Source organism: Neolamprologus brichardi, chromosome 5 (genome assembly GCF_056152115.1).
Source record: "Neolamprologus brichardi isolate AB-2024 chromosome 5, ASM5615211v1, whole genome shotgun sequence".
Taxonomy (NCBI): Eukaryota; Metazoa; Chordata; class Actinopteri; order Cichliformes; family Cichlidae; genus Neolamprologus; species Neolamprologus brichardi.
The window spans coordinates 108,310-135,776 of NC_142108.1; the positions used below are offsets into that span (position 1 = coordinate 108,310).

Sequence of the window (27,467 nt, forward strand, 5' to 3'; positions counted from 1 at the left end):
ATGTAATCGTAGGAAACGCACTGTCTTGACGAAATAAAGCGTTTTTGTACAACTTCATAAAAATAGCTGTAAGTGTTAATAGAAGAGTCAGACACACATATTTATTGCGTTATCTTATACAATTCAAGATCCCCGTGCTGGGCAAACAGGGTTTGAAGCTGTTTGAGCCAAGATTTTCAAGTTATTCACATAATGAAAACCTATACTTTGTTTTGGGCGCATTCCCCCATTCAAATGCATGTAATCGTAGGAAACGCACTGTCTTGACGAAATAAAGCGTTTTTGTACAACTTCATAAAAATAGCTGTAAGTCTTGATAGAAGATTCAGACACACATATTTACGGCGTTATCTTATACAATTCAAGATCCCCGTGCTGGGCAAACAGGGTTTGAAGCTGTTTGAGCTAAGATTTTCAAGTTATTCACATAATGAAAACCTATACTTTGTTTTGGGCGCATTCCCCCATTCAAATGCATGTAATCGTAGGAAACGCACTGTCTTGACGAAATAAAGCGTTTTTGTACAACTTCATAAAAAAAGCTGTAAGTCTTGATAGAAGAGTCAGACACACATATTTACGGCGTTATCTTATACAATTCAAGATCCCCGTGTTGGGCAAACAGGTTTTGAAGCTGTTTGAGCTAAGATTTTCAAGTTATTCACATAATGAAAACCTATACTTTGTTTCGGGCGCATTCCCCCATTCAAATGCATGTAATCGTAGGAAACGCACTGTCTTGACGAAATAAATCGTTTTTGTACAACTTCATAAAAATAGCTGTAAGTGTTAATAGAAGAGTCAGACACACATATTTATTGCGTTATCTTATACAATTCAAGATCCCCGTGCTGGGCAAACATGTTTTGAAGCTGTTTGAGCCAAGATTTTCAAGTTATTCACATAATGAAAACCTATACTTTGTTTTGGGCGCATTCCCCAATTCAAATAGATGTAATCGTAGGAAACGCACTGTCTTGACGAAATAAAGCGTTTTTTTACAACTTCATAAAAATAGCTGTAAGTGTTAATAGAAGAGTCAGACACACATATTTATTGCGTTATCTTATACAATTCAAGATCCCCGTGCTGGGCAAACAGGTTTTGAAGCTGTTTGAGCTAAGATTTTCAAGTTATTCACATAATGAAAACCTATACTTTGTTTTGGGCGCATTCCCCAATTCAAATGGATGTAATCGTAGGAAACGCACTGTCTTGACGAAATAAAGCGTTTTTGTACAACTTCATATAAAATAGCTGTAAGAGTCAGACACACATATTTACGGCGTTATCTTATACAATTCAAGATCCCCGTGCTGGGCAAACAGGTTTTGAAGCTGTTTGAGCCAAGATTTTCAAGTTATTCACATAATGAAAACCTATACTTTGTTTTGGGCGCATTCCCCCATACAAATGCATGTAATCGTAGGAAACGCACTGTCTTGACGAAATAAAGCGTTTTTGTACAACTTCATAAAAATAGCTGTAAGTGTTAATAGAAGAGTCAGACACACATATTTATTGCGTTATCTTATACAATTCAAGATCCCCGTGCTGGGCAAACAGGTTTTGAAGCTGTTTGAGCCAAGATTTTCAAGTTATTCACATAATGAAAACCTATACTTTGTTTTGGGCGCATTCCCCCATTCAAATGCATGTAATCGTAGGAAACGCACTGTCTTGACGAAATAAAGCGTTTTTGTACAACTTCATAAAAATAGCTGTAAGTGTTAATAGAAGAGTCAGACATACATATTTATTGCGTTATCTTATACAATTCAAGATCCCCGTGCAGGGCAAACAGGTTTTGAAGCTGTTTGAGCCAAGATTTTCAAGTTATTCACATAATGAAAACCTATACTTTGTTTCGGCAAAATTCCCCCATTCAAATGCATGTAATCGTAGGAAACGCACTGTCTTGACGAAATAAAGCGTTTTTGTACAACTTCATGAAAATAGCTGTAAGTGTTAATAGAAGAGTCAGACACACATATTTATTGCGTTATCTTATACAATTCAAGATCCCCGTGCTGGGCAAACAGGTTTTGAAGCTGTTTGAGACAAAATTTTCAAGTTATTCACATAATGAAAACCTATACTTTGTTTCAAGGGCGCATTCCCCCATTCAAATGCATGTAATCGTAGGAAACGCACTGTCTTGACGAAATAAAGCGTTTTTGTACAACTTCATATATATAGCTGTAAGTGTTAATAGAAGAGTCAGACACACATATTTACGGCGTTATCTTATACAATTCAAGATCCCCGTGCTGGGCAAACAGGTTTTGAAGCTGTTTGAGCCAAGATTTTCAAGTTATTCACATAATGAAAACCTATACTTTGTTTTGGGCGCATTCCCCCATTCAAATGCTTGTAATCGTAGGAAGCGCACTGTCTTGACGAAATAAAGCGTTTTTGTACAACTTCATAAAAATAGCTGTAAGTGTTAATAGAAGAGTCAGACATACATATTTATTGCGTTATCTTATACAATTCAAGATCCCCGTGCTGGGCAAACAGGGTTTGAAGCTGTTTGAGCCAAGATTTTCAAGTTATTCACATAATGAAAACCTATACTTTGTTTCGGGCGCATTCCCCCATTCAAATGCATGTAATCGTAGGAAACGCACTGTCTTGACGAAATAAAGCGTTTTTGTACAACTTCATAAAAATAGCTGTAAGTCTTGATAGAAGAGTCAGACACACATATTTACGGCGTTATCTTATACAATTCAGGATCCCCGTGCTGGGCAAACAGGTTTCGAAGCTGTTTGAGCCAAGATTTTCAAGTTATTCACATAATGAAAACCTATACTTTGTTTTGGGCGCATTCCCCCATTCAAATGCATGTAATCGTAGGAAACGCACTGTCTTGACGAAATAAAGCGTTTTTGTACAACTTCATAAAAATAGCTGTAAGTGTTAATAGAAGAGTCAGACACACATATTTATTGCGTTATCTTATACAATTCAAGATCCCCGTGTTGGGCAAACAGGTTTTGAAGCTGTTTGAGCCAAGATTTTCAAGTTATTCACATAATGAAAACCTATACTTTGTTTCGGGCGCATTCCCCCATTCAAATGCATGTAATCGTAGGAAACGCACTGTCTTGACGAAATAAAGTGTTTTTGTACAACTTCATAAAAATTAGCTGTAAGTGTTAATAGAAAAATCTGACACACATATTTATTGCGTTATCTTATACAATTCAAGATCCCCGTGCTGGGCAAACAGGTTTTGAAGCTGTTTGAGCCAAGATTTTCAAGTTATTCACATAATGAAAACCTATACTTTGTTTTGGGCGCATTCCCCCATTCAAATGCATGTAATCATAGGAAACGCACTGTCTTGACGAAATAAAGCGTTTTTGTACAACTTCATAAAAATAGCTGTAAGTCTTGATAGAAGACTCAGAGACACATATTTACGGCGTTATCTTATACAATTCAAGATCCCCGTGCTGGGCAAACAGGGTTTGAAGCTGTTTGAGCCAAGATTTTCAAGTTATTCACATAATGAAAACCTATACTTTGTTTCAAGGGCGCATTCCCCCATTCAAAATGCATGTAATCGTAGGAAACGCACTGTCTTGACGAAATAAAGCGTTTTTGTACAACTTCATATAAATAGCTGTAAGTCTTGATAGAAGAGTCAGACACACATATTTACGGCGTTATCTTATACAGTTCAAGATCCCCGTGCTGGGCAAACAGGTTTTGAAGCTGTTTGAGCTAAGATTTTCAAGTTATTCACATAATGAAAACCTATACTTTGTTTCGGCAAAATTCCCCCATTCAAATGCATGTAATCGTAGGAAACGCACTGTCTTGACGAAATAAAGCGTTTTTGTACAACTTCATAAAAATAGCTGTAAGTGTTAATAGAAGAGTCAGACACACATATTTATTGCGTTATCTTATACAATTCAAGATCCCCGTGCTGGGCAAACAGGTTTTGAAGCTGTTTGAGACAAGATTTTCAAGTTATTCACATAATGAAAACCTATACTTTGTTTCAAGGGCGCATTCCCCCATTCAAATGCATGTAATCGTAGGACACGCACTGTCTTGACGAAATAAAGCGTTTTTGTACAACTTCAAATAGCTGTAAGTCTTGATAGAAGAGTCAGACACACATATTTACGGCGTTAACTTATACAATTCAAGATCCCCGTGCTGGGCAAACAGGTTTTGAAGCTGTTTGAGCCAAGATTTTCAAGTTATTCACATAATGAAAACCTATACTTTGTTTTGGGCGCATTCCCCCATTCAAATGCATGTAATCGTAGGAAACGCACTGTCTTGACGAAATAAAGCGTTTTTTACAACTTCATAAAAATAGCTGTAAGTCTTGATAGAAGATTCAGACACACATATTTACGGCGTTATCTTATACAATTCAAGATCCCCGTGCTGGGCAAACAGGGTTTGAAGCTGTTTGAGCCAAGATTTTCAAGTTATTCACATAATGAAAACCTTATACTTTGTTTTGGGCGCATTCCCCCATTCAAATGCATGTAATCGTAGGAAACGCACTGTCTTGACGAAATAAAGCGTTTTTGTACAACTTCATAAAAATAGCTGTAAGTCTTGATAGAAGAGTCAGACACACATATTTATTGCGTTATCTTATACAATTCAAGATCCCCGTGCTGGGCAAACAGGTTTTGAAGCTGTTTGAGCTAAGATTTTCAAGTTATTCACATAATGAAAACCTATACTTTGTTTCGGCAAAATTCCCCCATTCAAATGCATGTAATCGTAGGAAACGCACTGTCTTGACGAAATAAAGCGTTTTTGTACAACTTCATAAAAATAGCTGTAAGTGTTAATAGAAGAGTCAGACACACATATTTATTGCGTTATCTTATACAATTCAAGATCCCCGTGCTGGGCAAACAGGTTTTGAAGCTGTTTGAGCTAAGATTTTCAAGTTATTCACATAATGAAAACCTATACTTTGTTTCGGCAAAATTCCACCATTCAAATGCATATAATCGTAGGAAACGCACTGTCTTGACGAAATAAAGCGTTTTTGTACAACTTCATAAAAATAGCTGTAAGTGTTAATAGAAGAGTCAGACACACATATTTATTGCGTTATCTTATACAATTCAAGATCCCCGTGCTGGGCAAACAGGTTTTGAAGCTGTTTGAGACAAGATTTTCAAGTTATTCACATAATGAAAACCTATACTTTGTTTTGGGCGCATTCCCCCATTCAAATGCATGTAATCGTAGGAAACGCACTGTCTTGACGAAATAAAGCGTTTTTTTACAACTTCATAAAAATAGCTGTAAGTGTTAATAGAAGAATCAGAAACACATATTTATTGCGTTATCTTATACAATTCAAGATCCCCGTGCTGGGCAAACAGGTTTTGAAGCTGTTTGAGCTAAGATTTTCAAGTTATTCACATAATGAAAACCTATACTTTGTTTCAAGGGCGCATTCCCCCATTCAAATGCATGTAATCGTAGGAAACGCACTGTCTTGACGAAATAAAGCGTTTTTGTACAACTTCATATAAATAGCTGTAAGTCTTGATAGAAGAGTCAGACACACATATTTACGGCGTTATCTTATACAATTCAAGATCCCCGTGCTGGGTAAACAGGGTTTGAAGCTGTTTGAGCCAAGATTTTCAAGTTATTCACATAATGAAAACCTATACTTTGTTTTGGGCGCATTCCCCCATTCAAATGCATGTAATCGTAGGAAACGCACTGTCTTGACGAAATAAAGCGTTTTTGTAAAACTTCATATAAATAGCTGTAAGAGTCAGACACACATATTTACGGCGTTATCTTATACAATTCAAGATCCCCGTGCAGGGCAAACAGGTTTTGAAGCTGTTTGAGCCAAGATTTTCAAGTTATTCACATAATGAAAACCCATACTTTGTTTCGGCAAATTTCCCCATTCAAATGCATGTAATCGTAGGAAACGCACTGTCTTGACGAAATAAAGTGTTTTTGTACAACTTCATAAAAATAGCTGTAAGTGTTAATAGAAGAGTCAGACACACATATTTACGGCGTTATCTTATACAATTCAAGATCCCCGTGCTGGGCAAACAGGTTTTGAAGCTGTTTGAGCCAAGATTTTCAAGTTATTCACATAATGAAAACCTATACTTTGTTTTGGGCGCATTCCCCCATTCAAATGCATGTAATCGTAGGAAACGCACTGTCTTGACGAAATAAAGCGTTTTTGTACAACTTCATAAAAATAGCTGTAAGTCTTGATAGAAGATTCAGACACACATATTTACGGCGTTATCTTATACAATTCAAGATCCCCGTGCAGGGCAAACAGGTTTTGAAGCTGTTTGAGCCAAGATTTTCAAGTTATTAACATAATGAAAACCCATACTTTGTTTCGGCAAATTTCCCCATTCAAATGCATGTAATCGTGGGAAACGCACTGTCTTGACGAAATAAAGCGTTTTTGTACAACTTCATAACAATAGCTGTAAGTGTTAATAGAAGAGTCAGACACACATATTTATTGCGTTATCTTATACAATTCAAGATCCCCGTGCTGGGCAAACAGGTTTTTAAGCTGTTTGAGCGAAGATTTTCAAGTTATTCACATAATGAAAACCTATACTTTGTTTCGGCAAAATTCCCCCATTCAAATGCATGTAATCGTAGGAAACGCACTGTCTTGACGAAATAAAGCGTTTTTGTACAACTTCATATAAATAGCTGTAAGTCTTGATAGAAGAAGCATACACACATATTTACGGCGTTATCTTATACAATTCAAGATCCCCGTGCTGGGCAAACAGGGTTTGAAGCTGTTTGAGCCAAGATTTTCAAGTTATTCACATAATGAAAACCTATACTTTGTTTTGGGCGTATTCTCCCATTCAAATGCATGTAATCGTAGGAAACGCACTGTCTTGACGAAATAAAGCGGTTTGTACAACTTCATAAAAATAGCTGTAAGTGTTAATAGAAGAGTCTGACACACATATTTATTGCGTTATCTTATACAATTCAAGATCCCCGTGCTGGGCAAACAGGTTTTGAAGCTGTTTGAGCCAAGATTTTCAAGTTATTCACATAATGAAAACCTATACTTTGTTTCGGCAAAATTCCCCCATTCAAATGCATGTAATCGTAGGACACGCACTGTCTTGACGAAATAAAGCGTTTTTGTACAACTTCATATAAATAGCTGTAAGTCTTGATAGAAGAGTCAGACACACATATTTACGGCGTTAACTTATACAATTCAAGATCCCCGTGCTGGGCAAACAGGTTTTGAAGCTGTTTGAGCCAAGATTTTCAAGTTATTCACATAATGAAAACCTATACTTTGTTTTGGGCATATTCCCCCATTCAAATGCATGTAATCGTAGGAAACGCACTGTCTTGACGAAATAAAGCGTTTTTGTACAACTTCATAAAAATAGCTGTAAGTCTTGATAGAAGAGTCAGACACACATATTTATGGCGTTAACTTATACAATTCAAGATCCCCGTGCTGGGCAAACAGGTTTTGAAGCTGTTTGAGCCAAGATTTTCAAGTTATTCACATAATGAAAACCTATACTTTGTTTTGGGCATATTCCCCCATTCAAATGCATGTAATCGTAGGAAACGCACTGTCTTGACGAAATAAAGCGTTTTTGTACAACTTCATAAAAATAGCTGTAAGTCTTGATAGAAGATTCAGACACACATATTTACGGCGTTATCTTATACAATTCAAGATCCCCGTGCAGGGCAAACAGGTTTTGAAGCTGTTTGAGCCAAGATTTTCAAGTTATTAACATAATGAAAACCCATACTTTGTTTCGGCAAATTTCCCCATTCAAATGCATGTAATCGTGGGAAACGCACTGTCTTGACGAAATAAAGCGTTTTTGTACAACTTCATAACAATAGCTGTAAGTGTTAATAGAAGAGTCAGACACACATATTTATTGCGTTATCTTATACAATTCAAGATCCCCGTGCTGGGCAAACAGGTTTTTAAGCTGTTTGAGCGAAGATTTTCAAGTTATTCACATAATGAAAACCTATACTTTGTTTCGGCAAAATTCCCCCATTAAAATGCATGTAATCGTAGGAAACGCACTGTCTTGACGAAATAAAGCGTTTTTGTACAACTTCATATAAATAGCTGTAAGTCTTGATAGAAGAAGCATACACACATATTTACGGCGTTATCTTATACAATTCAAGATCCCCGTGCTGGGCAAACAGGGTTTGAAGCTGTTTGAGCCAAGATTTTCAAGTTATTCACATAATGAAAACCTATACTTTGTTTTGGGCGTATTCTCCCATTCAAATGCATGTAATCGTAGGAAACGCACTGTCTTGACGAAATAAAGCGGTTTGTACAACTTCATAAAAATAGCTGTAAGTGTTAATAGAAGAGTCTGACACACATATTTATTGCGTTATCTTATACAATTCAAGATCCCCGTGCTGGGCAAACAGGTTTTGAAGCTGTTTGAGCCAAGATTTTCAAGTTATTCACATAATGAAAACCTATACTTTGTTTCGGCAAAATTCCCCCATTCAAATGCATGTAATCGTAGGACACGCACTGTCTTGACGAAATAAAGCGTTTTTGTACAACTTCATATAAATAGCTGTAAGTCTTGATAGAAGAGTCAGACACACATATTTACGGCGTTAACTTATACAATTCAAGATCCCCGTGCTGGGCAAACAGGTTTTGAAGCTGTTTGAGCCAAGATTTTCAAGTTATTCACATAATGAAAACCTATACTTTGTTTTGGGCATATTCCCCCATTCAAATGCATGTAATCGTAGGAAACGCACTGTCTTGACGAAATAAAGCGTTTTTTTACAACTTCATAAAAATAGCTGTAAGTCTTGATAGAAGATTCAGACACACATATTTACGGCGTTATCTTATACAATTCAAGATCCCCGTGCTGGGCAAACAGGTTTTGAAGCTGTTTGAGCTAAGATTTTCAAGTTATTCACATAATGAAAACCTATACTTTGTTTCAAGGGCGCATTCCCCCATTCAAATGCATGTAATCGTAGGAAACGCACTGTCTTGACGGAATAAAGCGTTTTTGTACAACTTCATATAAATAGCTGTAAGTCTTGATAGAAGATTCAGACACACATATTTACGGCGTTATCTTATACAATTCAAGATCCCCGTGCTGGGTAAACAGGGTTTGAAGCTGTTTGAGCCAAGATTTTCAAGTTATTCACATAATGAAAACCTATACTTTGTTTTGGGCGCATTCCCCCATTCAAATGCATGTAATCGTAGGAAACGCACTGTCTTGACGAAATAAAGCGTTTTTGTAAAACTTCATATAAATAGCTGTAAGAGTCAGACACACATATTTACGGCGTTATCTTATACAATTCAAGATCCCCGTGCTGAGCAAACAGGTTTTGAAGCTGTTTGAGCCAAGATTTTTAATCTATTCACATAATGAAAACCTATACTTTGTTTCAAGGGCGCATTCCCCCATTCAAATGCATGTAATCGTAGGAAACGCACTGTCTTGACGAAATAAAGCGTTTTTGTACAACTTCATAAAAATAGCTGTAAGTCTTGATAGAAAAGTCAGACACACATATTTACGGCGTTATCTTATACAATTCAAGATCCCCGTGCTGGGCAAACAGGTTTTGAAGCTGTTTGAGCTAAGATTTTCAAGTTATTCACATAATGAAAACCTATACTTTGTTTCGGCAAAATTCTCCCATTCAAATGCATGTAATCGTAGGAAACGCACTGTCTTGACGAAATAAAGCGTTTTTGTACAACTTCATAAAAATAGCTGTAAGTGTTAATAGAAGAGTCCGACACACATATTTATTGCGTTATCTTATACAATTCAAGATCCCCGTGCTGGGCAAACAGGTTTTGAAGCTGTTTGAGCCAAGATTTTCAAGTTATTCACATAATGAAAACCTATACTTTGTTTTGGGCGCATTCCCCCATTCAAATGCATGTAATAGTAGGAAATGCACTGTCTTGACGAAATAAAGCGTTTTTGTACAACTTCATAAAAATAGCTGTAAGTCTTGATAGAAGATTCAGACACACATATTTACGGCGTTATCTTATACAATTCAAGATCCCCGTGCTGAGCAAACAGGTTTTGAAGCTGTTTGAGCTAAGATTTTCAAGTTATTCACATAATGAAAACCTATACTTTGTTTCGGCAAAATTCCCCCATTCAAATGCATGTAATCGTAGGACACGCACTGTCTTGACGAAATAAAGCGTTTTTGTACAACTTCATAAAAATAGCTGTAAGTCTTGATAGAAGATTCAGACACACATATTTACGGCGTTATCTTATACAATTCAAGATCCCCGTGCTGGGCAAACAGGTTTTGAAGCTGTTTGAGCCAAGATTTTCAAGTTATTCACATAATGAAAACCTATACCTTGTTTCGGCAAAATTCTCCCATTCAAATGCATGTAATCGTAGGACACGCACTGTCTTGACGAAATAAAGCGTTTTTGTACAACTTCATAAAAATAGCTGTAAGTCTTGATAGAAGAGTCAGACACACATATTTACGGCGTTATCTTATACAATTCAAGATCCCCGTGCTGGGCAAACAGGTTTTGAAGCTGTTTGAGCTAAGATTTTCAAGTTATTCACGTAATGAAAACCTATACTTTGTTTTGGGCGGATTCCCCCATTCAAATGCATGTAATCGTAGGAAACGCACTGTCTTGACGAAATAAAGCGTTTTTGTACAACTTCATAAAAATAGCTGTAAGTCTTGATAGAAGAGTCAGACACACATATTTACGGCGTTATCTTATACAATTCAAGATCCCCGTGCTGGGCAAACAGGTTTTGAAGCTGTTTGAGCTAAGATTTTCAAGTTATTCACATAATGAAAACCTATACCTTGTTTCGGCAAAATTCTCCCATTCAAATGCATGTAATCGTAGGACACGCACTGTCTTGACGAAATAAAGCGTTTTTGTACAACTTCATAAAAATAGCTGTAAGTCTTGATAGAAGAGTCAGACACATATTTACGGCGTTATCTTATACAATTCAAGATCCCCGTGCTGAGCAAACAGGTTTTGAAGCTGTTTGAGCCAAGATTTTTAATCTATTCACATAATGAAAACCTATACTTTGTTTCAAGGGCGCATTCCCCCATTCAAATGCATGTAATCGTAGGAAACGCACTGTCTTGACGAAATAAAGCGTTTTTGTACAACTTCATAAAAATAGCTGTAAGTCTTGATAGAAAAGTCAGACACACATATTTATTGCGTTATCTTATACAATTCAAGATCCCCGTGCTGGGCAAACAGGTTTTGAAGCTGTTTGAGCTAAGATTTTCAAGTTATTCACATAATGAAAACCTATACTTTGTTTCGGCAAAATTCTCCCATTCAAATGCATGTAATCGTAGGAAACGCACTGTCTTGATGAAATAAAGCGTTTTTGTACAACTTCATAAAAATAGCTGTAAGTGTTAATAGAAGAGTCCGACACACATATTTATTGCGTTATCTTATACAATTCAAGATCCCCGTGCTGAGCAAACAGGTTTTGAAGCTGTTTGAGCCAAGATTTTCAAGTTATTCACATAATGAAAACCTATACTTTGTTTCGGCAAAATTCCCCCATTCAAATGCATGTAATCGTAGGACACGCACTGTCTTGACGAAATAAAGCGTTTTTGTACAACTTCATAAAAATAGCTGTAAGTCTTGATAGAAGATTCAGACACACATATTTACGGCGTTATCTTATACAATTCAAGATCCCCGTGCTGGGCAAACAGGTTTTGAAGCTGTTTGAGCCAAGATTTTCAAGTTATTCACGTAATGAAAACCTATACTTTGTTTTGGGCGGATTCCCCCATTCAAATGCATGTAATCGTAGGAAACGCACTGTCTTGACGAAATAAAGCGTTTTTGTACAACTTCATAAAAATAGCTGTAAGTCTTGATAGAAGAGTCAGACACACATATTTACGGCGTTATCTTATACAATTCAAGATCCCCGTGCTGGGCAAACAGGTTTTGAAGCTGTTTGAGCTAAGATTTTCAAGTTATTCACATAATGAAAACCTATACGTTGTTTCGGCAAAATTCTCCCATTCAAATGCATGTAATCGTAGGACACGCACTGTCTTGACGAAATAAAGCGTTTTTGTACAACTTCATAAAAATAGCTGTAAGTCTTGATAGAAGAGTCCGACACACATATTTATTGGGTTATCTTATACAATTCAAGATCCCCGTGCTGAGCAAACAGGTTTTGAAGCTGTTTGAGCCAAGATTTTTAATCTATTCACATAATGAAAACCTATACTTTGTTTCAAGGGCGCATTCCCCCATTCAAATGCATGTAATCGTAGGAAACGCACTGTCTTGACGAAATAAAGCGTTTTTGTACAACTTCATAAAAATAGCTGTAAGTCTTGATAGAAGAGTCAGACACACATATTTACGGCGTTATCTTATACAATTCAAGATCCCCGTGCTGGGCAAACAGGTTTTGAAGCTGTTTGAGCTAAGATTTTCAAGTTATTCACATAATGAAAACCTATACTTTGTTTCGGCAAAATTCTCCCATTCAAATGCATGTAATCGTAGGAAACGCACTGTCTTGACGAAATAAAGCGTTTTTGTACAACTTCATAAAAATAGCTGTAAGTGTTAATAGAAGAGTCCGACACACATATTTATTGCGTTATCTTATACAATTCAAGATCCCCGTGCTGGGCAAACAGGTTTTGAAGCTGTTTGAGCCAAGATTTTCAAGTTATTCACATAATGAAAACCTATACTTTGTTTTGGGCGCATTCCCCCATTCAAATGCATGTAATAGTAGGAAATGCACTGTCTTGACGAAATAAAGCATTTTTGTACAACTTCATAAAAATAGCTGTAAGTGTTGATAGAAGATTCAGACACACATATTTACGGCGTTATCTTATACAATTCAAGATCCCCGTGCTGGGCAAACAGGTTTTGAAGCTGTTTGAGCTAAGATTTTCAAGTTATTCACATAATGAAAACCTATACTTTGTTTTGGGCGCATTCCCCCATTAAAATGCATGTAATCGTAGGAAACGCACTGTCTTGACGAAATAAAGCGTTTTTTTACAACTTCATAAAAATAGCTGTAAGTCTTGATAGAAGATTCAGACACACATATTTACGGCGTTATCTTATACAATTCAAGATCCCCGTGCTGGGCAAACAGGTTTTGAAGCTGTTTGAGCTAAGATTTTCAAGTTATTCACATAATGAAAACCTATACGTTGTTTCGGCAAAATTCTCCCATTCAAATGCATGTAATCGTAGGACACGCACTGTCTTGACGAAATAAAGCGTTTTTGTACAACTTCATAAAAATAGCTGTAAGTCTTGATAGAAGAGTCCGACACACATATTTATTGGGTTATCTTATACAATTCAAGATCCCCGTGCTGAGCAAACAGGTTTTGAAGCTGTTTGAGCCAAGATTTTTAATCTATTCACATAATGAAAACCTATACTTTGTTTCAAGGGCGCATTCCCCCATTCAAATGCATGTAATCGTAGGAAACGCACTGTCTTGACGAAATAAAGCGTTTTTGTACAACTTCATAAAAATAGCTGTAAGTCTTGATAGAAGAGTCAGACACACATATTTACGGCGTTATCTTATACAATTCAAGATCCCCGTGCTGGGCAAACAGGTTTTGAAGCTGTTTGAGCTAAGATTTTCAAGTTATTCACATAATGAAAACCTATACTTTGTTTCGGCAAAATTCTCCCATTCAAATGCATGTAATCGTAGGAAACGCACTGTCTTGACGAAATAAAGCGTTTTTGTACAACTTCATAAAAATAGCTGTAAGTGTTAATAGAAGAGTCCGACACACATATTTATTGCGTTATCTTATACAATTCAAGATCCCCGTGCTGGGCAAACAGGTTTTGAAGCTGTTTGAGCCAAGATTTTCAAGTTATTCACATAATGAAAACCTATACTTTGTTTTGGGCGCATTCCCCCATTCAAATGCATGTAATAGTAGGAAATGCACTGTCTTGACGAAATAAAGCATTTTTGTACAACTTCATAAAAATAGCTGTAAGTGTTGATAGAAGATTCAGACACACATATTTACGGCGTTATCTTATACAATTCAAGATCCCCGTGCTGGGCAAACAGGTTTTGAAGCTGTTTGAGCTAAGATTTTCAAGTTATTCACATAATGAAAACCTATACTTTGTTTTGGGCGCATTCCCCCATTAAAATGCATGTAATCGTAGGAAACGCACTGTCTTGACGAAATAAAGCGTTTTTTTACAACTTCATAAAAATAGCTGTAAGTCTTGATAGAAGATTCAGACACACATATTTACGGCGTTATCTTATACAATTCAAGATCCCCGTGCTGGGCAAACAGGGTTTGAAGCTGTTTGAGCCAAGATTTTCAAGTTATTCACATAATGAAAACCGATACTTTGTTTTGGGCGTATTCTCCCATTCAAATGCATGTAATCGTAGGAAACGCACTGTCTTGACGAAATAAAGCGTTTTTGTACAACTTCATAAAAATAGCTGTAAGTGTTAATAGAAGAGTCCGACACACATATTTATTGCGTTATCTTATACAATTCAAGATCCCCGTGCTGGGCAAACAGGTTTTGAAGCTGTTTGAGCCAAGATTTTCAAGTTATTCACATAATGAAAACCGATACTTTGTTTTGGGCGTATTCTCCCATTCAAATGCATGTAATCGTAGGAAACGCACTGTCTTGACGAAATAAAGCGTTTTTGTACAACTTCATAAAAATAGCTGTAAGTCTTGATAGAAGAGTCCGACACACATATTTATTGCGTTATCTTATACAATTCAAGATCCCCGTGATGAGCAAACAGGTTTTGAAGCTGTTTGAGCCAAGATTTTTAATCTATTCACATAATGAAAACCTATACTTTGTTTCAAGGGCGCATTCCCCCATTCAAATGCATGTAATCGTAGGAAACGCACTGTCTTGACGAAATAAAGCGTTTTTGTACAACTTCATAAAAAAAGCTGTAAGTCTTGATAGAAGATTCAGACACACATATTTACGGCGTTATCTTATACAATTCAAGATCCCCGTGCTGGGCAAACAGGTTTTGAAGCTGTTTGAGCTAAGATTTTCAAGTTATTCACACAATGAAAACCTATACTTTGTTTCGGCAAAATTCCCCCATTCAAATGCATGTAATCGTAGGAAACGCACTGTCTTGACGAAATAAAGCGTTTTTGTACAACTTCATAAAAATAGCTGTAAGTCTTGATAGAAGAGTCCGACACACATATTTATTGCGTTATCTTATACAATTCAAGATCCCCGTGATGAGCAAACAGGTTTTGAAGCTGTTTGAGCCAAGATTTTTAATCTATTCACATAATGAAAACCTATACTTTGTTTCAAGGGCGCATTCCCCCATTCAAATGCATGTAATCGTAGGAAACGCACTGTCTTGACGAAATAAAGCGTTTTTGTACAACTTCATAAAAATAGCTGTAAGTCTTGATAGAAGAGTCAGACACACATATTTACGGCGTTATCTTATACAATTCAAGATCCCCGTGCTGGGCAAACAGGTTTTGAAGCTGTTTGAGCTAAGATTTTCAAGTTATTCACATAATGAAAACCTATACTTTGTTTCGGCAAAATTCTCCCATTCAAATGCATGTAATCGTAGGAAACGCACTGTCTTGACAAAATAAAGCGTTTTTGTACAACTTCATAAAAATAGCTGTAAGTGTTAATAGAAGAGTCCGACACACATATTTATTGCGTTATCTTATACAATTCAAGATCCCCGTGCTGGGCAAACAGGTTTTGAAGCTGTTTGAGCCAAGATTTTCAAGTTATTCACATAATGAAAACCTATACTTTGTTTTGGGCGCATTCCCCCATTCAAATGCATGTAATAGTAGGAAATGCACTGTCTTGACGAAATAAAGCATTTTTGTACAACTTCATAAAAATAGCTGTAAGTGTTGATAGAAGATTCAGACACACATATTTACGGCGTTATCTTATACAATTCAAGATCCCCGTGCTGGGCAAACAGGTTTTGAAGCTGTTTGAGCTAAGATTTTCAAGTTATTCACATAATGAAAACCTATACTTTGTTTTGGGCGCATTCCCCCATTAAAATGCATGTAATCGTAGGAAACGCACTGTCTTGACGAAATAAAGCGTTTTTTTACAACTTCATAAAAATAGCTGTAAGTCTTGATAGAAGATTCAGACACACATATTTACGGCGTTATCTTATACAATTCAAGATCCCCGTGCTGGGCAAACAGGGTTTGAAGCTGTTTGAGCCAAGATTTTCAAGTTATTCACATAATGAAAACCGATACTTTGTTTTGGGCGTATTCTCCCATTCAAATGCATGTAATCGTAGGAAACGCACTGTCTTGACGAAATAAAGCGTTTTTGTACAACTTCATAAAAATAGCTGTAAGTGTTAATAGAAGAGTCCGACACACATATTTATTGCGTTATCTTATACAATTCAAGATCCCCGTGCTGGGCAAACAGGTTTTGAAGCTGTTTGAGCTAAGATTTTCAAGTTATTCACACAATGAAAACCTATACTTTGTTTCGGCAAAATTCCCAAATTCAAATGCATGTAATCGTAGGAAACGCACTGTCTTGACGAAATAAAGCGTTTTTGTACAACTTCATAAAAATAGCTGTAAGTCTTGATAGAAGAGTCAGACACACATATTTACGGCGTTATCTTATACAATTCAAGATCCCCGTGCTGGGCAAACAGGTTTTGAAGCTGTTTGAGCTAAGATTTTCAAGTTATTCACATAATGAAAACCTATACCTTGTTTCGGCAAAATTCTCCCATTCAAATGCATGTAATCGTAAGACACGCACTGTCTTGACGAAATAAAGCGTTTTTGTACAACTTCATAAAAATAGCTGTAAGTCTTGATAGAAGAGTCCGACACACATATTTATTGCGTTATCTTATACAATTCAAGATCCCCGTGCTGAGCAAACAGGTTTTGAAGCTGTTTGAGCCAAGATTTTTAATCTATTCACATAATGAAAACCTATACTTTGTTTCAAGGGCGCATTCCCCCATTCAAATGCATGTAATCGTAGGAAACGCACTGTCTAGACGAAATAAAGCGTTTTTGTACAACTTCATAAAAATAGCTGTAAGTCTTGATAGAAGAGTCAGACACACATATTTACGGCGTTATCTTATACAATTCAAGATCCCCGTGCTGGGCAAACAGGTTTTGAAGCTGTTTGAGCTAAGATTTTCAAGTTATTCACATAAGGAAAACCTATACTTTGTTTCGGCAAAATTCTCCAATTCAAATGCATGTAATCGTAGGAAACGCACTGTCTTGACGAAATAAAGCGTTTTTGTACAACTTCATAAAAATAGCTGTAAGTGTTAATAGAAGAGTCAGAAACACATATTTATTGCGTTATCTTATACAATTCAAGATCCCCGTGCTGGGCAAACAGGTTTTGAAGCTGTTTGAGCCAAGATTTTCAAGTTATTCACATAATGAAAACATATACTTTGTTTTGGGCGCATTCCCCCATTCAAATGCATGTAATAGTAGGAAATGCACTGTCTTGACGAAATAAAGCGTTTTTGTACAACTTCATAAAAATAGCTGCACTCTAAGAAATAAAACGTTGGATTTAATTGACAAAGTTAAGGCAATCTTTTCCACAAAACCTGGTCAATTAAACATAAATCAATATGGTTGTTATCTGCAATTTCAATGGTGATGTATATCAGAAGTGAAATTGTTCATTAAAAGCAACAGCTTTCCTTTCATTGTTACTATTTAACACCATTAATTAGAATTTAAACACCTTGTTCATTTTATTAACTGTATTGCTTTAGGTTCAATTGACAATATTAATTTGAATTTAATGGCACCATTTAGATTGTGCTTTGGACCTAATTAATTTGATTAATTATGATTTAATGAATAGTTTCATCTATATGCTAAATGTTTAGGTACCAACAAAACAAGTCTAGAAAGGTTCCTGAGTTGTCATCTATACATTGTAATTAGGTGTTTGGACCTTTCAGAGGTCTTCAGCAAAGGTCTAACACTTAATTACACAGTACAGGTGACAACTCAAGAACCTTTTTACACTTGCTCACACGTTACCATTTAGAACATTCAAGATTTTTGCACTTCAATAGAAAACTCTTACACCAAAGCTTACATAAAGTGTAAATGCAAAAAAAAAAAAAAAAAGGGTGCTGCATCAACAACTTTATTTACGGTAAGCCTTAACAAGGCAAAGCTTCTACAGGGAACAACACCGCATAAGGCAATATTAAATGCTTAAAGTGCATGACCAAAATTTAAACACTGGAAACAACTTTCGAGTTTCAACAAAGTGACATTGTAGTGTGCCGTAAGATGTCAAATTCAATACAATTGGTGATTAGTCAGATCCACAAATTTACCACAGAAACTTAAAAATCACTGTATAATGCAATTACAGAAAATACTTAAGTGACACAAAAAGGTAAATCTGGACAATTTAGTCCCCAGTTCCAAAAATCAGATTCAGAATTATAAGTTTTCTATTATATAATAAATTTTACAATAAAAGAAATGCATAAAGCAAATCTCAAAATATTCTTAATTAAATCTTAATTAAATTAAAAGTACAGGTGACAACCTTAGAACCTTTTCACATTTATAACACTCAAGATCCTTGACCTACAATGGAAACCTGGTACACGAGAACTAATATGAAGTGTAAATACAAAAAAATTTGTGTTGCTTTAACAACTTGAACAAAAGCCTTCAATGAGGCAAAGCTTAAACAGGGAAACAACACTGCATAATGCAACATTATATGAAGTGTGCAAAATAAAATGTAAACATCTGAAACAACTTTCCAGTTTCAACTAAGTGACAGTGTAGTGGCATTGGCATGTGGTAATGGCATTCAGTAAATCTCTTAAATATTAAAAGCTATGACAAAATATTTATAAACAAGGATCAACATATGCATATTTATAAACTTTTAAACAGTAAAACAGAGCACTTATTTTGGGGGACATTTCGATCTAGAAGAGTCATTGCGTCTCCTTTTGGCAGAGTTTGTTTTTCAGCACTTGTATTTTGTTAGACAGTTTTTTGTCTTCCAGTCCCATGAGCACCTTCTGGAAGAACTCAAATGTGTAGCGAAGTGGCTTTGGGTAACTCAGATTGAGACAGTAAATTAGCCCAAACAAAAGTGCACACCCGCTCGCCACATCGAGAAGATCCGGCAAGACGGTGCATCTCTCGATAATGATGCCAACATCTTCAAGGGAGTCATTAGGCTGTGCTCCTTCATGGATTATTTTATAAACACCCAAATCCATCCTCTCGAGCTCTTCAGCTTCCATCACATTGACATCCTGAAAACAGGAAAGACAGAAATATTTTAAATCCGTTGTATTTTTGTCATCGCATCATCTATCTATTCACTCCATTTTAGTTAAAATGGTCCACACTACCCTAATTACACATATCTCTGAATGAGACTGAGGAGAACAGACCAAAGAAAAATGTGGATTTAAGACTATCACCAAATAAAGACCAAGAAGAAGATACATGAAACATGGACAGAGGGCAGAAGGAGTATGCATTAATAATATTATCAATATTCTGCTGACCAAGGTTATTTTCTTTAGTTTTGCATAAAACAATTTAAGTGAATGGAAACAAAATCCTAGTATTTCCCATGCACTTTATTGTTGGAAGCTAATTTAAAGAAAACTGATTGCTGCCAGATCAGGAGAATGCCTGGGCTTGTTTAGAAAATACACTTTTCAACTTACAAAACTCTGGGAATTATGACAGTCAAAATTTTACTGAGGGGTGGAATATCCCTTTAAAAATAAACTTACCATGTACTCTTTGATGAGATTTTCAGGGTTCTCATTCAGGTATATAATCACAGCTTTAAGGATGCATTCACGCTTCACTTCGATTCGGGAACTCTAAACAAAACAACACATGCAGCACAATTACTTTTTTGAAGTTTTTAGAGACCCCCACAGAACTTAAGTCAATTTTTATTGTTGTTTAACCAATTCATAATTGTTTCTAAGTAATTTTAAACATGCTTTTTGCAAGCAAGTAGTATTTTGTGTTAGAGAATGAGAAGCTTACCAATTCATTCCCATAAAGATGATAAGTTATGAGTCCAATTACACTGATTGCGATACATTGGGTCATGGAAAATGCAGCTTTAGCGTGGTGTACCACCCGAATAAAGGAAGAAAAGTGTTGTTGCATAGGAGTGTTGTTCAAAGGAATCAAAAACATTTTGATAGATATTTCCAAAAATTAATGACAAAAACTACACACTGTCACGTTAATATGAGGTATGCGGGTTACCACCACATTTGCAGTATTTATACCAAGTTTGAGTGAAAAAAAATAATCTATTGTGTCACTGAGTTGTGGCGAAATGTGAAATGTCCTCTGCCTTTGTCTTTTCTCAGTGTAGCTAATTATTCCTTTGGACAATTAATGAGTAACAAAAAAAGAAAAGAAAAAAGCTACAATGCCAGCAGCGGCACTTATGGCCTCTAGGGGCATGAGTTACTTAGTTCTGCTTTGTGTCAGGACCAAATCCAGAATATAAGCCAAAAGCGAGATGAGAAGTATAACGCAAGAGAGAACAAGCAGAAAATGACCCAAGAAAGTTAAAAATACAGGTTAATAACCAGACCTGAGATCAACCTGCAACTAATCTATTAGTTACAGAACATTTTAACAAGACAGAATACCTGTGAAATTGCAGACAACGCTGCTGTGATCCGCCACGCTGTTTCCCCTCCTTTTTTTCGTAGAATCTTCATCAACTGGTCAGAGTACTGGTCAAGACTGCTCATGAATGTGGACAGCAGTGGAACTGTGGTGATTCGGGTGAACTCCGCATTGATCTACAAAGTTCAAAAATACAATTTTTAAATAGTTCAGCTAAAAACAGGACTAAATCCAGACCAAACCTGATCTAATCCCAGACAAAAACTTCTGGTGCTGTCCAGGTTTGATTTAAAGAGAAAAAAAAAAGGGGAGGGGGGGGGGAATCGATTAATCAGATGGGAATGTGCAAAATCAATTACGATTACAAAAAAAAAAAAAAAAAAGATTTTTAAATCGACAGAAAAGTTATTCCAACATGCCACCCAAAACATTTATAGATGGACCGGCAGAGTCAGGTGGCTGCAAAAGAGTGCCTCACCCATGCAGTACGAAAATCACAAAATGCACAAATTTTGCACTTTAGTTGTAAAAGGAAACTCTGACGTGTATCATGTTAGCAACGTCCTGTTTTCCCAAAATTTTTCGTTCCATTGGAGCTGCCCTTCTCACAACACAATTTAGCTGCACTAAGCTGAAAAGACATCAGCTCGGTGACATCAGCTTTGTAGCAGTACTTTTCTGTTCACGGACAGTTTTTAACCAAGACTCAAACTCATACCTCAGGTACTTTGAAGAGGGCCGGCCATCTGCTCTTGAACTCTGCGATGAATGGCATCTCTTCAATCACCTCTCTTCTTCTGTGTGCAAATGTCTTATCCATCTTTGTTTTGATTATTTGATCGTTGTTTGTTTTCTTCACCTCAATCAGTAGTGCTTGTCGTTCTTCCTCCAGACTTTTCTTCGTTTCTCCTGCAGGGTATTGTGGTAAAAAGTTCACTTCTGCTTTCCGTGGCTTTTTGACGTTGTTTCGACGTGGACTCTTCTCTCGTTCTCTCTTGTGTTGTAGAGTGTTTATTGCCACCTCTGGGCACCCTATGTTTCTCAGTGTTGTCCGGTAATTGGCCATTTTGTATTTTAGGCTTACTTTCCAGCCTTCACAGCCCGTCACAGATCCGGTCTCTTTGAGAAAGGGATATTTTTGAATTAACGCTTTAGCGACATCATCAATATCTCCACTTGATGGATAAACTTTGTATTTTGCAATTTCTGAGGCCAACATATCTAATATGTCAGATTTGAGTTTTGGGCTCGGGTCTAAGAGAGTCCCATTGTTTTCATATTCTTGCTGGGCTCTGTGTAACTGAAACTCCACATCAAAACTAAACTTTGGTATTGGAAAGTTTAAGGGCCATTTCCGCAAGCGAAGAGATGAACAAGAGGCACTGGAGTCTGAGGAGGAAAGGATGTCAGTGTCTGGCAAGGATGGTGCATCAAACTCTGGTAATGTCTCTCTGGAGGCAGCTGTGGGTGCTGTGGTGGGCACAGTGGACGGCGCAGAGTTTAAATTAGTGTAAATTACTTTGACTGTACTCTTGTCTTTAATGTCCTCAGTTGTGGTTAGATTCATGTATTCATTGTTAAACTCAACATCTCTATATTGAAGCCTGAAATCTTCAGTCAATCCAAACTGTCTTTGTATTTCCTCTTTTAAAATGTCCACTGAACCAGGGATTCCAGAAGGAAGCATCAACTTGGATGAATTGTCCACTCCAAGTATCACCCTCAAAGTAGCAGCCATTCTTCAAGCTGAAAAACAAGACCAGTGCATAGATTATCCATAGGGATTTTTTTAAGAAATACTGTCCAGCAGACAATATTTCTAAATACATACATAGATAATTCCTGGATCATGAAACACTACTCAATACAGTCTAAAGAACATGACATTTTTATTTGTAAAAAATACACTTACTTGTTGCCACAAATGTTTGTTTACCTAACAATGAGTGAAAACAAATAAAACAATTACCAATGTGAATATATCTTTTTAAGGTGACCATCCGCAAGTGTCCCACTTCATAGTCGCATAGCGGGTATGGGTCGGCCAGCTCTGTTATGGATACAACAACAACATCTGTTGTTGTTTGTAGGTGAAAAGCTCTATAGTGCTCCATGTACCATGAATTTAGTCTTTTCAGAATAAGGAGGGTCTCTTTTTTAATAATGCACAAATGTTGAATTTCACAGAAATCTGGTAGCCCACCACATGATCCGTGCACAACAATCATCCCCTTTTTGTACTGAATATTGTTCACAAAACCGCCAGTGGCTAAGTTAACAGCAGTCACGTCTGGATGTTTGTTAGAGATACTTTTCACAACATTGTCTTTAAGGACATCCAACGGAACTTCTGTCACGCGAGTAACATCTGTAGAGTTTTCATCATCAGGACAAAGCATTCTATACGCAACCATTAACTGATGTTTACGAGCTAAAGAGCCGGCTATGTTTCTGAAGCTTTTGATGTTCCGAACAGCCTGTTTGAAGAAACTATGCTTGGCCTCAAATCTCATCGTCCATAACGAGACAAGAGGACCAAAACATTTGATCATTTCTGCATAGTGCTCAATAAAGTGGTGTTTAGGCATCAGTTTTTGGTTAGGAAATAGTTGTTGGTAACGCTTTCGGTGCTCTGAGACCTTACATTCCAAATATGCAACAGATTGAAGACTGTGAACAGGAGCTACTACAAGCTCGACAATATCTTTTAAGTCTAAAATAACCAGCCAGGCTGGTTCATCAGCAGGGACATTTGGTCCAATGATAAAAGGAAGCAAGCGAATAAGACACCAGTTTTCGTGTGCGTTACCCCCAAGAGAACGTCTCTTCTTCTTACTTACAGCTTTTGATAACACAGTGGGGCGATTAGTTTTATCTCCTTCCTTGTAAGGAAAAGAACGAATACGATTGTTCAGTTGTTCGAGAGAAAAATACTTTTTTGACACGAGAAGGTCAATACACTGGGCCAACTCGACAGGAACGATTCCTTCAAAGAAATCGTGCACAATGTCGGGAGGGTAACCAGTAACAACATTAAAATACGAGAGGTTATCCGTTAAAACACACGATTTTCTTACACCTAAACAGTTCACACCTTGTTCTTGAGCAGTCTTGATATGAAGCCGATGATTTTCCTTTGTTCTTCGTTCAAATGATCCTGTCTTTACCTCACACGTATTTATATCAGAAAGCTGGGCTGTACAGAAACGACAAAAATAATTAGCTGAAAAATTCTCCACAAATCCTCCAAGCCCATGGGCCCCCAGATTATCAGCAACGACACACTGAACGGTACCCTTGATAACCGAACCAAGGAGGGGCACGAATAAACCTTGCTTCTCAAGTCTGACTAAATCACGCAGCAGAGGCTCAAGTACTTTTTCATAACCAAAAGATTTAATTAATTCACTTTTACACAACAGTGCCAAGTAGATTGAAGAAAGGGCTGAGCTGCAACCAGAAGGCAAGTTGCCCAGAATCCAATAAACCGCACAAAGTTTATGTTTTTTGCGAGATGTTCCTAGTGGGTTGCACACTTCAAAATCATCGATATATAGGCATAATGAAATTCTGAGCTCTTCACTTGAAAAAAAAATATTGTTCTTCTGATTCTCACCGTCCTGAAAACATGTAAGCAGTTGTGAATTTGAGTGACTCCTTTTATAGTTTTCAACTAGCTTTCCGACAATATCTTCACGTTGAAGTAACTGCTCCAATAACTTTAGCAGTGGAATATATTGAAAGGTTTTTTTTTTCCCCTCTAGAACATTTTCCTCTAGAACATATTCCTCTGGCTCAACAACATTAAACTTTTCATAGTAAAACTTCTTGCGCTTAAATGTTGTTTCGAGTGATCCTCCTTTTGCAATACTTCTAAGTAGTGGATTTCCAGTGTATAATGCAGTGCACAACTCATTCACTAGTGATGCACTAACCTCAATATTATGCTCCTTGAGAACAGCCAAAGTTAAGCTATTTGTTAAGGGTAAAGCAGAAGTAGTGAATAGAAAATGTAGCCCCTCGAGTAAATTGTCAATTGCTGATGTTGGTACATGTGAAAAGATCTCCAACTTTAACAAAACCAAGGCAAGGTTTTTAACTACAGCTTCCTCCAAATTTTCACTAACTACACCAGCTTCACAATGCAAGTCAGAGGGCCCTTCATCTGCAGACTCCTCAGAAAGATCATTCTTACTTGTAAATTCAGTTCTTTTCACTATTTCATTTTTGAAATCTTTTAGCGTGCATGAAGAATGTTTTCTACTCTTGTGTGTCTGGAAAGTACCATATACATTAGTTTTGAAAGAACAATTTTGATAAACACAATCTACTGTCTCCAACCTCTTGAGATGTTTATTAATATGGAGAAAGTATTCTCTGCTTGTTGATATGTGGCTTTCAGGACAAGAAGAACAAGTCAAAATAACATGTTCTACAGTGTGAGAGGGCTTAGCAACATGTGCACGACTTAGATGAGTCCTAAGACCACCCCATGTTTTGAAAGTACAAGGACAATGACTGTAAATGCACGGATATGAGCGTCTCAGACCAAGAATGGAGTGTTTAAGTCTCAAGTGTTTTAGAATTTGGTACCTTTTAGATACACTTAAAGAGCAAAGCTTACAACACCACATTCATAACCTAAAAGACCAAATAAGAGAATTCAAAATGTAAAATTGCGTATTAAGGAAAAAGTAAATAATATGAAAGCATTAGGTACCTTCAACATGCACTTTTGGAGCACAGCTCAAATCTCCGCAGCTCCAAATTCCACAACCAGCAACCTGAGAGAAAAAGAAAACCAGAAAAAATTAATCGTGTACAGTGAGACACATGCAAAGGGGTAGCACAGAGATGGTCTAAACTTAAGAACAATCCTGTTTCTTTTAAAATTTATTAATAATAGAAGTTAAATTTCAAATGCTCCAAAATTTCTATTACTCATTTCATAAATCTGTTCCTGTGAGCACGTTTACCATTATATACCGGAGCAGCCCAGTCTGAACGTGACCCACTTGCCCCCAAAAATAAAATCAAGTGGTTAGTGCTCCGTTTGTGTCGGTTTGTGCTGGTAAAATCATCGTTTGTATCGCTAGGTGTCAAAGATATTACACTTTTATTTAATAGGTCATTCAGAGTTCCCCCCCCCCCCCCCCAAGCAACACGAAAATGGCCCAAAATAGGTCAAAACATGCCACAAAATGCTCGGGTGCGAGCGAGCGTTTCCTACGACGTCTACATCACCCGGACGCTCACTCGCGCCCATGAGCACGGGGAGCGTGCTTGACGCCCGTGACGTCATCGCGAAAAAGTAAAACATTAATAACTGGAAAACCGTAGCAGCACAAATGTTAATTTTAATGGCACAAACAAGCACTAACCAAGCAGAGCATACTTGATTTTATTTTTGGGGGCAAGTGGGGGTCACCTTCAGAGGTCTCTTTGAGACTCGATGCGCGAAGATATGCAAACTACGCAGTTCGCGGTTCTCTTCAGTGAAGCAGACGAGTATGGACTCGTCAACAATCACTGCACATGTATCCCAATTCTTGTTCGGGCTAACGTTCTCCTAACTTGATAGTGCAATAAAACAAATAAAATAAGTGTGCTATTAAGAGTTCGAAAGAAATTTTAAACGCAAATGGGACAATATTAAGATGTGCAGTAACGTCGAATATGCAAATGAATGTTTCCAATGCTAGCAAAATGCTAACCTATAGAACACATACGGCCCACATATTTACCGGAAAAATATACGGCATATATTATCACAAAGTACTAGTTAAATTATATTCTATTAAAAATAGGAAGAAATTACCTTAACTCCAACGGATGAATCGTGATTAATCCCTCTTTCCAGACATGTGGCCAAAGCACACTGTGGCGTAGATAAAGAAGGTCAACGCGTATGCGCGAAGATTTTTTTTCATTCTCTGCGCATGCTCAGAAAGGATGTGGAAAGGGCTCTTTGGATTTAATTAAATGTGTTGAATAAATTGGAAATATCAATATTATTTAACATTAAAACAGTTTAGAATTAATTAAATCAAATTTAAAAATATTAATTATACCCATAAGATTAACAATTTTAAGTATATTGAACATAAAACTATGAATTAATTTTTACAAAGCCCATGTTTTATTTCTTAGAGTGTGTAAGTGTTGATAGAAGATTCAGACACACATATTTATGGCGTAATCTTATACAATTCAAGATCCCCGTGATGAGCAAACAGGTTTTGAAGCTGTTTGAGCCAAGATTTTCAAGTTATTCACATAATGAAAACCTATACTTTGTTTCGGCAAAATTCCCCCATTCAAATGCATGTAATCGTAGGACACGCACTGTCTTGACGAAATAAAGCGTTTTTGTACAACTTCATAAAAATAGCTGTAAGTCTTGATAGAAGATTCAGACACACATATTTACGGCGTTATCTTATACAATTCAAGATCCCCGTGCTGGGCAAACAGGTTTTGAAGCTGTTTGAGCCAAGATTTTCAAGTTATTCACATAATGAAAACCTATACTTTGTTTTGGGCGCATTCCCCCATTCAAATGCATGTAATCGTAGGAAACGCACTGTCTTGACGAAATAAAGCGTTTTTGTACAACTTCATAAAAATAGCTGTAAGTCTTGATAGAAGAGTCAGACACACATATTTACGGCGTTATCTTATACAAT

The 27,467-nt window shown here is 36.8% G+C and overlaps 1 protein-coding gene across 4 annotated transcripts; it reads right to left on the reverse strand.

Moving 5' to 3' along the window:
* Positions 1 to 18,268: 18,268 nt before the first annotated feature.
* On the reverse strand, positions 18,269 to 26,740 carry LOC148102673 (uncharacterized). 4 transcript variants are annotated; one of them, XM_087840444.1, is made up of 7 exons: positions 26,600 to 26,740; positions 25,502 to 25,565; positions 22,694 to 22,717; positions 21,500 to 22,527; positions 20,802 to 20,957; positions 19,914 to 20,006; positions 18,269 to 19,421 (listed from the first exon to the last, which is right to left on the reverse strand). In XM_087840444.1, exons 4-7 carry the CDS (start codon positions 22,517 to 22,519, stop codon positions 19,095 to 19,097), a joined length of 1,596 nt encoding a protein of 531 aa, XP_087696570.1. In that variant the 5' UTR covers positions 22,520 to 22,527; positions 22,694 to 22,717; positions 25,502 to 25,565; positions 26,600 to 26,740; the 3' UTR covers positions 18,269 to 19,094. The 4 variants fall into 4 exon arrangements, with proteins under 4 accessions (XP_087696570.1, XP_087696571.1, XP_087696572.1 ...); XM_087840445.1 differs by lacking the exon at positions 22,694 to 22,717; XM_087840446.1 differs by lacking the exons at positions 22,694 to 22,717; positions 25,502 to 25,565; positions 26,600 to 26,740 and adding an exon at positions 22,751 to 23,115.
* Between the last annotated feature and the right edge of the window lie 727 nt (positions 26,741 to 27,467).